The following is a 12,761-nucleotide window of genomic DNA, read 5'->3' on the forward strand; positions in this document are numbered from 1 at the left end:
AGGTTTGGTAACATTCAAATATATCCTGTTAATGACGACAGATGCTTTGGAGAATCAAATTTTAACAACAGAATTCAAAAACCAAACTATTTCTCATTTAATGAAATGGCACATTAAATATTTGAGAAAAGGTTGCAAGTGTGTACAACTGTGCACTCAAACGTGTGTGTGTATGCTGAATGGTTCAGGTTCGAATCTTGTCAATGTTTCTGTTTTAGTTTTGAGGTTATTTAGACATAAGAAGTGAGAGTTTGGGCCAAAGGGAATTAGTTTTAAAATAAATTAAAACTTTGGAAAAAAGAACATTATTTTAAGTTGAAAATCAGCATTTATATCAATCTGCAGCCTAGCTTAATAGTTTAATTATGCAAAGCGGAAGTTTAGATGAGAGAGAAATTTAGTTTTACATTAATTTATACTTTGGAAAAATTTGTATATTCAACTTTAAGTTGAAAATTAGCAAATATTTTAATTTAAAGACTAACCTAATTGCCATTCACTTTACCGTACATTCGTATTTTCCTATAGGTACTCCCGAATGGAAAGTATGGCAGATCAATTCTTTGTTTAGTTAATATAAATTGGATTTCTAAAAACCAGCTTTTTTGTTTAATTATTATAAATTCGTGCAAGCATAAAAAAGTTTGGCGTGCACGTTGATACAGCTCGTGGTGGAGTTCTGTCCGGTTCACAACATGGCTATCTAGTTGACAAAATAGATCAATTTGATTACTACAAGTAATTCCTAAACAGCGACAACTGGTGCACACATGAGAGCATAGGCCTATACCGGTGAACACTGGTGCTTTTTGTTGCCTACTGGTGCACACCGTTCTTTGAAAATCACTCGGGCCAGTGCACAAAATAGTTACATTACGTACTGTCGAACAGGTGCCACACTTTCCACTTCTGCCAGTACTTCGGTAAAAAGTGACTGATAAAATAAATGCCTAGTTCACCGGCTGACGAAGTAGAAAAGCACCAAGTGCGTAACAGAAATCAGCTTTTTCCAATTCGGTAACCGGCTACCTGGCAGCTGATGAAACAGACCTTGATGATAGTTGTGATGTCTGATAATGTTGATAGGTTACCAGTGATATCGTACCGAAACCACTATTGAAAAAGCGTATCGATATCCAGATTTCACTGGTAACTGTCTTGATAGACCCGACTGCAAAGTTAATTTTTTTCTTTTTTTTGTGTCTTTGATGATAACTTAGGAAATCGTGCGTGCAAAGATGCAAATGCCTTTGTATAACAGACCCCAGCTACTCAAATCGTGACATCATCTCCTTGAGCACTTGCATGCTAGACCCAAAATTCGGTGTGTTACATTTTTGTATTGTATTATTAATTTTTCGCCATTAACTGTGTGGAGCAAAAGTTAGGATGCTAACCATTGTAGTTATAGCACAATAAAACACATGCTCGTGAAGAATTAATGAGCAGAAAAAAGTGGCAAGCTCAAAGACTTAAAACATGCAAAATAGCAATAATAGAATTGTGCTCTAAGATGGTAGGTTACCATGGCCACCAAATCTACAAAATAACTCCAAGTTTAACAAATTTAAGAACAAAAGAAGACAAACAATGAAACAACTACACTGTTGGAAGATGTAGAGGACATGTTCCCTAACATTATGCATTATGCACTTGTATTGTACATTGCTGCATTATGTACTGTACATTACTATATGACATTTTAATGTATTATGGACTTCGGTTATTGACTGTAGGTAACATTTAGTAGTACTGGAACTGTAATCATATTGACGAGGTTTCACTGAATTTTTAAAACCCATTCACTTGCTGTATCTTTCTTTTAACTACAAAATAGTTAAAGCTTTTCTCAGCCACTTGCCACCAAATAAGCAATAAGCATTCACTACGTGCACGAAAAGTATGTACCTTTTGATAAGATGATGGTATAGTATTGGAAATTTCAAATCGGTTTAATAGAATGAATATATTAATAGAACGTATAGAAAACTATACGTCAGTCTGTTTATTTATTAAGTAACTTGAAAATTTTCAACACTCATTACACGACTATTTCGGATATTAACTGCAATTACTGCGGATCACTTTAACATATTTTCAAGATAAAAGAACGGAACCAGTTACTAGATTGAAACGTCACCACCAGTGCCACTCTAGTCTTCAGTTTCGGATCAGGAAGGGTCAGCACTACCATCCATTGGACAGTATTGGCATCTTTTTCCGTACATCACTGTTGATGTACCAGAGAATATTTCATCTTGCAACGAGCAGTATTGTTATCACATCTTCCAAAGATCATCAATGGTGTGCTATACAAACTCGAACTAATCAACAACGCCCTTCTTTAGTGCAGCTATAGCCACCAGAAACCGGGTTCTTGCCCGGGATGAGGTTTCTTTTCCCATCCACTGATGTACTGCATTGAAGTAATTTTCATTCATTAGTTGCTTTAACACACCATCTGCTCGTCTGCTTAATCTTCGCTTTTTCAACTTATGTTTTATGGATTTAACAAATTATAGGTTTAGTGGCCGTGCTAGTTGTTGTTAGCAAATATTAACGTTATTTCTATTGAGCACGTGTTAAGCCTTTTCTACTTTATCACGTTTTCCTGTTCATTGGCGCGTGTTAGTAACAACTGGCTTGATTTTTCGTCACCACCGCGCTTTTGACGAAAAAATACAATGATTGATTGACTAAAAACACGGACATTAATAGCCGAGATAAATTAATCAGATACTAATAAAATAAAACGGGTAGTAATAGCCGAAATAAAGAAATGAATAAAATAAAAAATAAGATGAATCTCCTGCGTGCAGCTACCGCACACTTTCCTCTATGATAGATACTGGTGCTGATCAGTTATAACATGCTACCGATATCAAAAAAGTTTCGAAATAAATTTAGTCATTTCGCTGCGTAATTGACAGAAACTCTATCTCTATGTCTATGTCTATGTCAGTAAGTTTATCCGCAACGACTACAGGTATCTTGTGACTAGTCTGCCAATCGAAAAAGGAAACGTGCGACACTACAATGAGACAAGAACAACACCTTCGGAAACCGGAACGGTGAGACAACAATTGACGGAAATTTGAAAAGAGCGGATACCGAATTCGCCCATTTTTATGAAGGGATTAAAACCAACTTGATTATATGAACCGAGATGTTGGAACAAGGCTACCAGCTTTCACTAGATGGAATAGGACCAAAACCCTATTCAATTTAAGTAGGCAAAAAAGGTACAAGAACGTATTGTTTTGATGGAATTATCCAGGCTGTTTTAAACTAATTTCTTATACTGCTTTGTTCTTGATATAAAAACGAGTTTTAAAGAATTTAATTACAGTCGAATCAGCTTAATTCGGACACCGGATAACCCGGACAACCGCTTTATTCGGCCAAAATGCTCGGGAACGGAACAAAAGTAAAAATTGAACGTAAAAAACTCCGCTTAATTCGGACACAGGTTCGCAATTCCATCGTTAGGTTATGACACAATAAACAGTACTTCGTTCGTTTTAAGACAAGATTCAATTGCATTATGAGTGATTATGGTGAAACAATGACGATCGATGCAGTAACAATCGACAATGAACTCATATAACGCCTTGCCAGCTTCATAGTCGCTTTTACTTCGGTACAATTGCGTCCATCTTGTAGGACAAAATTGTACAGAAAAGTTTAGCACAAAAAGTGAAATTGCTCACTAAAGTAAACGAAGACGTTTTATGCGATCAGTGCCAGTTACTGCAGTATAGCGCAGCTGCAATTCATTTATTACGCAACACTACAGTATTTTAAATGCGTTTTTTGCCTTTACCCATGACCATGAAACGAACAATTGATTTTCCGCTTAATTCGGACAAAGCCGTTTCTCCGCTTAATTCGGCCAAAAGTGAGCGGAACCAAAGTGTCCGAATTAAGCGGAGTCGACTGTATTACATTTTGTATTGGTGATTACTTAAAAAATTATCCCTCCAGGATAAAAAGTATTTAGCATAGTTTAATTATATTTATTTGTAGTGACTCGTAACAGTTGTTATTCAGCCCCTCCAGAAAACTCAGCTTTCACTGTTGCTCCAAGCGAGTTACGGCTTAAGAGCCAGGATAAAAGACAAAAAGTTCAGAGCTTTAACTGTTACGCTAGTACATGATGACAATAAATGGCCAAAATCGATGACAAAAGAAGCAGGCAATTAACTACACTGTAACACGCATCAGGGAATTAAACAAATCATTCCAACATTTTGATTCTGACTCATACAAAATACACCCATACATGCAGATAACATAAACACGCATGTCTTGTAAGAACAGCGAAATAACATTGTTGTTAATTGGTGATGTATTACAAATCACAACCAGTGTTACACGTAAGACCCACGAAAGGAAAAACAAATCACTTGACGTGAAAGGTTAATCACAATTTAATAAGGATGTAATGCAAATAATTTTGGCCCAATGACCACTCCACAAGCAGCAGTTCGCTAAGCTACAACTACATTAGGCATCTATAACATAGACCCCACAGCGTTTTATCGTGTCAAGTCTGCAGTAGTAGTACCTCTGTGGTAGAGACGGTAGCTTACGACTAACCACTTAGGTAGATGTTAACGTTATTTCACAACTAATTCAAAGTATTACGTTGTTTATTTTTCTCCATTAACTGTGCAGAGTGAAAGTTAGGATGCTATGGCTAACCATAGGATGCTAATGGATATTGTTATAGGCCTAGCCCAATAAAACACTTGCTCAATAACAATAAACGAGGAAAAAACGGCTATAGCCCGAAGGCTTAAAACAACCAAGATAACAGTAATTAATAGAATTTGGCTATAAGATGGTAGATTAGTATGTCCACCAAATCAAAAAATAGTTCCTGATTTTAACGAATTTATAACCAACATAACAGAAAGTTCAGGGTATTGTTGGACGTTGACCTTTTTTTTATAAATGAATGTCTAAAGTTTAGACTCTAAACAAACAAATGGAAAATCTCCAAGCAGCTTTTTTTTCAAAATCGCGCACTGACCCCATAAACTGGAATAAAACAAGAGCAACTTCAGATCTGGAAAGGGAACAAACTTCAACTCAAACGCCCGAAGCAAGTACCTCTCATGGATCCTTTAACCAGAGAACAGAAGAAAAGGAAGAAAGCCAACAACAAGGAGGCCACACAAATGAAGACCAAATGCGGTCCCAAAACTATGTGCCACAACAGAAAGTGGAACTATTAGGTACTTCAGAAATTTTTACCTCCGTGGTTTGTAAAATTTTTCCAAAAAATATTAAGAAATCACTGGATCATCAACATTATTATCATCATCAACCCTCGGCAACTTGGCCTATATTCAAAATATATTGTTTAAGTTACCTGTGGTAAGAATTACCACATACCTTTCACCAAACAAGTTTCATTTTAGACAAAAATCTTTCAAAGAAAAATTCAGAAAAAGAAAACGAAGATTCAGGTCAAAAAAAATCTGATCAAGGCGAAGATGTTAAAGTCATTAAAAGAAGGGTTCAAGGAGAATTGCAAAAGTTGCAGTAAGAAGATTCGTTGTTCGTCTGTAGTTTTCGTTGTTGAACTTTTTGAGATGTTTCATAATTATGTGCATTTCTTTTATATTATAGGGCAGCTCTTCGAATGGAGTAGGGTAGACCCCTCTTATATCAAAAATATTAACGTTACAAAATGCTTGATCCGATTAGCGAACCAGTAGGTTGGCCACACGCCTATGTGACTGTCTTATAAAATCAATATGCAAATCTGTTTCAACCACTTTAAGTTATACGTGTGCAAAAGGTACAAATCACAAACTCAGCTAAGCATAAACATCTAAAATGAAATCATCAATATAATTTTTTTCCCACGCCATGAGTCATGATTTCTTAAAGAAAACGTCATAGGCTAGGTTGATAAGTAAATCAGCACTCAACACACGTAAACGGTAAACCTAAACAAGTAAGATGATAATCAGGCAAAAATGCACGCTCATACTCGAATGTGAAACACATTTTAGAACGCCCACATACAGAATAAGCTACATAAAAATTCCAGTAATTATAGTAACTTTCCATTTAGGAACATTCAGTAATTGTATAGTGAAATCAGTGAAAAAAAAAAATTTTTAATTTAAATTAATTAGAGTAAGGTTTGTTGTTCGCATTGGTGTAAACTTTACATGATTTCATCATTCTCAGGTCGCGCAAACTGGTGAAGTCTTACTGCTTTGAGAAGGTGGCGTCAAACAATGTTAATGACGTCAATGTGCTTTTTTCGCTTGACAACTCGGACTTCAGGGAAGAGCTAGTCGACTTTCGTAACCGACATGGGGCAAGAGCACTCAAGATTGCGATCAAAAAGGAAAACGTCAACATGTGTGAAACGTTACTAGACCATGGGGTAAACCTTTCTTTACTACGTTTTATGTCGATCAGTGTATACTGATTACTGAACAATATACAATAAGGTTCTATAAACAATTGCCAAAGATAAGGATAACCATTGTAAAAGATAGCCCAATGTGTTTAAATTTGAGTTTTGAGTTGGTTACTACTGGGGTTTATTTTTGTGCAGGTAGACATAGGCGATAACCTCTTCTACGCAATCAAGCGAAATTTTTTGGGCGGTGTGGAGACGATTTTGAAACGCGATGCATGTGTGGAGGCAAAAATAGAAGGCAAAAAGGCTAAATTTCCTGCTGGCACTACACCAACATTATTGGCAGCATTAAATAATAACTATGAAATATTGAAACTGCTTCATGAATATAAGCACAACGAGTTAAAGGTATCCGACGGTTGGTAGCTTCATGGTCAAATGCACTTATTCAAAACATTAAACACAGTATCTTGGCAAAACCTTTTTCACATTTAGGAACCAGAATGTAAAAGAATGTACATCAAATGGGAAGAAGCCAACTTATGGCGTTTAACGTGGGAAGCAAAAACTAATAAAGAGTACATTGTCTTCATATGTGAGGTAAAAAATGGCTGTATACTGTACTGGTTTTATACAAAGACTAAATAATGACATTATAAAAAAATATTATCGATTGCTATGAACCCAAGTTCTTGCTATTAAGTTTCTACTTATGCTTTTTTACTTAGTTTCATAATTTGCAGGCTTCTGACAAAAACCAGTTAGATTACTGCATGGATCAAATGGAACAACTGAGGAAATGTGCAGAAGGCAGACAAGAATTCAGAAATTTTTGCAAAGATCGCGAAACGAAGTTGGAAAATTTTATGTGCTCTTTGCTGGATGAGGTAAAATTAAAAACATGGCACCAAAAAGACCTGCTTAGAAAAAACATGGCAATAAAAATTGTAAAACAGTTAGGGGAGGGTATAATTACGGAAGAGTTGTATGTCTGTGGTTTTCGGGTCCGGTCGGGTAAGGATTCGGGCCTGAGACAGAAAAAAATTCAGACCCAAATTCAAATTTAAACTGTGCCACCCTTTGCGTCGGATTTTGACTTTCTTTGCACGAATGTGTATGCGCGCAGCGAGTGCTAAAAACCTTCCGCGCAGAGCAAAGCGCAACTTGGAAAGTCAAAGGATGACTTTGATTAATTCAATAAACCTAACTTTCGGGCCTAATTCGGATTTCAAATAACTTTTTGGGTTCGGACCGTGTTAAAAATATACGTTTCGTTTACAACTCTGATCTATGGGGCAAAACGGGCGTAAAAACCAATGCGCTTATCTAGATGATTATTTTGTATTAAGCCATCTCTTTTGAACATATTATTGCAGGATCTTTATACTGTTAAAATCTACTCCAATTTCAGTTTGCAAGGTAATGTCGCTGGTGTATCAAGTAAAAAACGGGTCGAATCCTGTATGCTGCTACCACAAGTGAAGTCCATGTAACTGTAAAATGTAGATTTGTTAACGCGCGCGACGCACAAAATCGATGCGCACTACTATGCAATTACTTCATAATTATCTTGCACGCGAAAGTAAACTTCTTAAAGCTAAAACAAATTTCCTGACAGGTAGCAGGGCACGCCGAAAACTATATGTGGTCTAGTTTCACCCGTGCGCATATGCCGTCTTCGGCCCGAATTACCGCGATATAAAATTGGGCGATTTCTTAAAGTTTTGACGTTGGTTTTCAACTATACCTACACCTTTCCGTCTGAAAGATACAATTGCATGATTAGACAATATAGCCTACTGTCTTTTTGTTGAATCGTCGTCGTATTGCAACAGGTACGCTCGTCTGAAGAGCTCGCTAAATTATTTGATATTGCCGACGATAAAGATGACGGGGATCGTAAACGCCTTCCTGAGCCTCAGCGTTTTCTGGAGAAAGCCAGCAAGCTAAAGCTGAAGAAGTTTGTCACACACCCTTTTTCACAAGTATGCAGACCTTTTGCATTTCTGCTCTATATATACGACATACGCTTACTCTAGATATACTCTATGCTATACTATATGCTTATCCTTTGAAACGTTTAATCTTTTCTTCATATCAGAAGCTTGCATTGCGTGTGAGTGTAGTCTACGTATGCAATATCACGCTATAGGCAAACAATCTGCTATCTGTGGCGTACAGCCTATTTACGATGAGGTTAAGGGTCAGGCCCATATTTTTCACCGCTGGGTCTAAAACTTCAGTGTCTGCTCATTTTCTTCAAAACAAACGGAGCTAAAAGAATTTGCGTTTTTTTCGCGTTAAAACCCGTTTAAGAGCGTCCAAAAATAAGAAGTATTTTCATATTCATCATATTATTACAAGCCATGCAGGAAAATAAAATTGGCGGTTTATGACTTTGATACTTCCGTACACAACGATTTTTTAGCGTAAGACCCTCTTATATGTTGCATGTTTTGCAAGAATTGGTCACGTTTCCTGAGAAACAAAATTTGTATTGGTGCAGGGGGCGTAACCAAAATCTACTCACGTCATAATAGGTTTCGCAACACATTGTTTCAAAATATCTATGTCTTGGAAAATATGGATATACCCTAAGTTTAGGTTTATCAATTGACAAAATAGCAAGAAACTTCGTCTCATTTCTGCAGCTTGCCTTGGATAATATCCGATATGGACATTTTGATGAATTTCACAGCCATCCGTTTTTCACAAATTTTTTTGGCAAACGTTTGCTCGGTTTGTGCTTTCCATTCCTTGCAATTATTCATCTCGTTGCTCCAAAGAATAAATTTGGAAGTAAGTATTTTGCTTGATGATAATCAACATCTTATAACTTTATACGATAGCTAGAACTCAGTCTTAATTTATTATCTTATTTTTTAAAAGTAGATCAACATTATTGTTTTATCCATCGCAGAAATTATTACTCTGCCCCAAATTTTGCATGAATGTCATTTGATGTCTGACTTATCATTTTTGGCAATTTTGATAACAATCCTCATTACGAAGACGGCTTCAATGGATTATTTAGGTAGAAATATATCGCCTGAAAAACACGAAGATCTTCGCATATTTTATTTGTATTGCAATGTTAATTTCTCGTCAGTGTCTGTGGGGAGCGAAAAATAAAATTCTAACCATTATAGCGTGTTAAAATAAAAACATTTTTATTTATTTTCACATGTTTAAAAGAATTATACGTCAAATAAAGCTCAAACCACTTAATGCTTTCTCTGGTTTCATTAATAGACTTCATATCAACAATCTAATTATTATGCGTAATAGTTTACTTTTCAGTTTACTTCGTATTTATTATATTGCGCAAACAATTACTGTATACGGGTTACGTACGTATTACGTATATTAGGTGCACCCCCAACCACTCTGGAAAAACTCGCACTTATTTGGTTTCCGGGTCGAGTGATACAGGAAATAGAAGAGTGCGTTAATTATGGCTGGAAAAACTATGTTGAAGAATGGTGGAATTATAATGACATTCTTCAGCTTGTACTGTTTTCGATTACCATTGCATTTAGGTAAGTTAACTGGCGAAAGTTGTCATAAGTTTGTGCTTTATATGTTTTCCTGTCTTGGTAAATTGTCCTGTAAATCTATCGCCTTTACAAGCTCACTAACAGTTAACTTGTGGTAAAGGTGCGTGGATTACTACGCTTACGCGCACTATGATGTAATTCCGGAAAATGAAAGAATTTATCGTGCTGATTGGAAGCCGTGGGAGCCAAGGTTACTTGCATCCGGGTTCTTAGCCTGGACGTACGTGTTTGTCTTTTTGCGAACACTTCGCCTCGTCAAACCAAACCGGATTTTGGGTCCATTGCAGGTTTCTCTAAGTCGAATGATGGTCAATGCCATTGAATTTCTTCTTTTTTTCTGCTTGGTCATATTTGCCTTTGGTCTGGGATTAACAGAAGTGTATTGGTACGACGGTACAGCTGAGGCGATAGCAGCACGTTGCGGTAATGCGACCACGATCGACCACTGCAATGATCCGTTTTTCGGCAATCTAGTGAAGTCACTTCTCGAGTTGTATTGGACACTATTTGGTTATGTTGATCCCTATCAAATTGACCTTAATACGAGCTACAACTTTACTCAATGGGTCGCAAGCAGTCTCTTTGCAATGTACCACGTTGTCGCCATCATCATCATGCTCAACATGCTCATTGCAATGATGAGCAAGTCTTATGACGTGATCAGTGAAAACAAGGAAGTGGAATGGAAATTTCAAAGCTCCATCACTTGGATTCATTACAGTCGTGGGCAGTTCATACTTCCACCGCCAATGAATATCGTTCCGCATTTCTTTGCAATATATGAGTTTTGCCGGAAACATTCGCAAAAGCGCAACACGTGCAGGAAAGAAGTGGACATAGAAAAGACTGAAGGAACCTTACGACCCTCTGGAAGACATTCAGACATTATAACACACGATACAACGTTGCCGCCAGAACCACCACCCAGATCCCCGCTTCATCAAACCTCACACATATCCAACGAGGACGTCATTTATCGAAGTAATCCAGGAGCGAAACCCTCAAGGCCTGGCGTTGGCACCAGACAAAAAGCATTTACACCAATTCCTCAGGACTCTATATACACTTTTGATGATTATGATGAGTACGGCGATGATATATACTACCAGCCGGCATATAACTTTTCCCGAGATTTAAGTTCCAGTATCACGCGAAGACCATCCCTTTATTCGTATTCCGCTCCCACTGCTTCCTCAAGACCACAATCCGTCTTCAATAATTTGGTCCCCGTAACGCAATGGAACCGAAAAAGGCCCTCCCAAAAGTTCCTCAGTCACTTGGAAGAAGATAACGAAAACGACTCATCAAAGGACTTAGTTCATACCCTCGCCAAAAGACACTTAGCATCCGAATATCAACAAACCTACATTGATTTCAGTCCGAAGTTATATTATTAAAACTTTGTCACCTTCTCGCATATTTGTATACAATGATATCATTTGCAGTAGAGCTTCAAGGTGTCATACTTGTTAACTTTTTGTCTTGTGGTTAGTCATTGCGTAGCATTTGCCTGTAACTACCTTTCATAGTTTTTTAAGGGGTGGCACTAAAGCGAGAAAGTATATCAGTTAATAGTTTTAAGCTAATTGGTTTATTGAATAGTAGATTTCCATGCGTTCTATATTACAAACCCTATATAAACAACTATAATTTATGCAGAATTTAAACTACAACCATGCATTCAACTTAGCTTAATTGTCATTTTCATATTTACCAATACCGATAGGCCTATGTTCTGTGGTGTTCGATTGCCATCTCGTTGTGTATATTGTAAACAGCCTATATACCTATATAAAAAGTGTATTACTTTAAGAGTAAATACAAAACACACACAATCATTATGTGTTAATGAGTAAATAATAATATACGGTGGCCAAAAGTAGAAAATCTGCAAACATTCTATCGGTTGTGCTATCTATAGCTACAAAGTTTTTAAATTAGTCGCACAAACTTTGAATTGGTTGCGTATGTCTTTAAATTAGTTGCAAAATCTTTACAATATATAGTAGTGATTTAGAGCAATACCGTTAATTAAATGTAGCCTACGTAAAAATTTTTAGCCTGTAGCCTACCCCTTTTTTTCAATGACATTTTTAATGTAGCCTACCCCTTTTTTTCAATGACATTTTTTACTAAGTTTTTCAGCCTATCCAAATTAAAGTTTGTCATAGGCAGGAAACGGTAAAAATAGCATGTACGGTATCGCTATTCTACAGCTTTTGCTTAAATGCTTTTCGGGATTTGGTTGTCTTCCAAACTGCCGATTTGCCTCGGTCCTGCTTAATTACAGTACCGGTACCTATATGTATTTCGACCTCGTGCCATTGCTACACGGTAACCATTTTAGTGTGTTTTTTGAAAATGAGGTTATTTTTGAAGAAAGCAGTTTTTCTGTTATGATCGTAAAAATGGTTTACAAATCGTAAATACATACGCAAATATTTAATATACGTTTTTTACAACGGATTACTTTTTATTAGTTTTATAATTATAATTTATTAGTTTTATATTAGTAGTATTATATTAGTATTATATTATATCTTAGTTTTATTTTACTAGTTTTATATTATATAATTCTGTTTTTTTTGTTTTAAGCGGCAGCAATATGAAAATCGTAGCTTCGTATAATGAAGCATGGTAGCCTAGTCTAGTTAGATAATACTCACGGTATATCATTCTTTAATCGAAACGTTTTCTTAATACTTGTTCCGTTGCGGTGAAACGAAACTTGTAAACAAAAATAACCAAGAACTTATATGTTTTATCAATGGCAGAATTTGTTCGTCGTTTAAGACTTCAGCTTTGGAAGAATGACA

General features: G+C 36.4%; 1 protein-coding gene across 3 annotated transcripts; it reads left to right on the plus strand.

The window, feature by feature from the left end:
* Positions 1-4,780: 4,780 nt before the first annotated feature.
* Positions 4,781-11,777, plus strand: LOC143445957 (short transient receptor potential channel 5-like). Of its 3 annotated transcripts, XM_076945378.1 has the most exons (11): positions 4,781-5,240; positions 5,427-5,550; positions 6,208-6,409; positions 6,584-6,796; positions 6,884-6,988; positions 7,132-7,275; positions 8,224-8,373; positions 9,040-9,187; positions 9,309-9,422; positions 9,759-9,927; positions 10,046-11,777. In XM_076945378.1, exons 1-11 carry the CDS (start codon positions 4,991-4,993, stop codon positions 11,340-11,342), a joined length of 2,916 nt encoding a protein of 971 aa, XP_076801493.1. In that variant the 5' UTR covers positions 4,781-4,990; the 3' UTR covers positions 11,343-11,777. The 3 variants fall into 3 exon arrangements, with proteins under 3 accessions (XP_076801493.1, XP_076801495.1, XP_076801496.1); XM_076945380.1 differs by lacking the exon at positions 9,309-9,422; XM_076945381.1 differs by lacking the exon at positions 5,427-5,550 and having other exon boundaries at positions 5,129-5,240.
* Positions 11,778-12,761: the final 984 nt, after the last annotated feature.

Source organism: Clavelina lepadiformis, chromosome 2 (genome assembly GCF_947623445.1).
Source record: "Clavelina lepadiformis chromosome 2, kaClaLepa1.1, whole genome shotgun sequence".
Lineage (NCBI taxonomy): Eukaryota > Metazoa > Chordata > Ascidiacea > Aplousobranchia > Clavelinidae > Clavelina > Clavelina lepadiformis.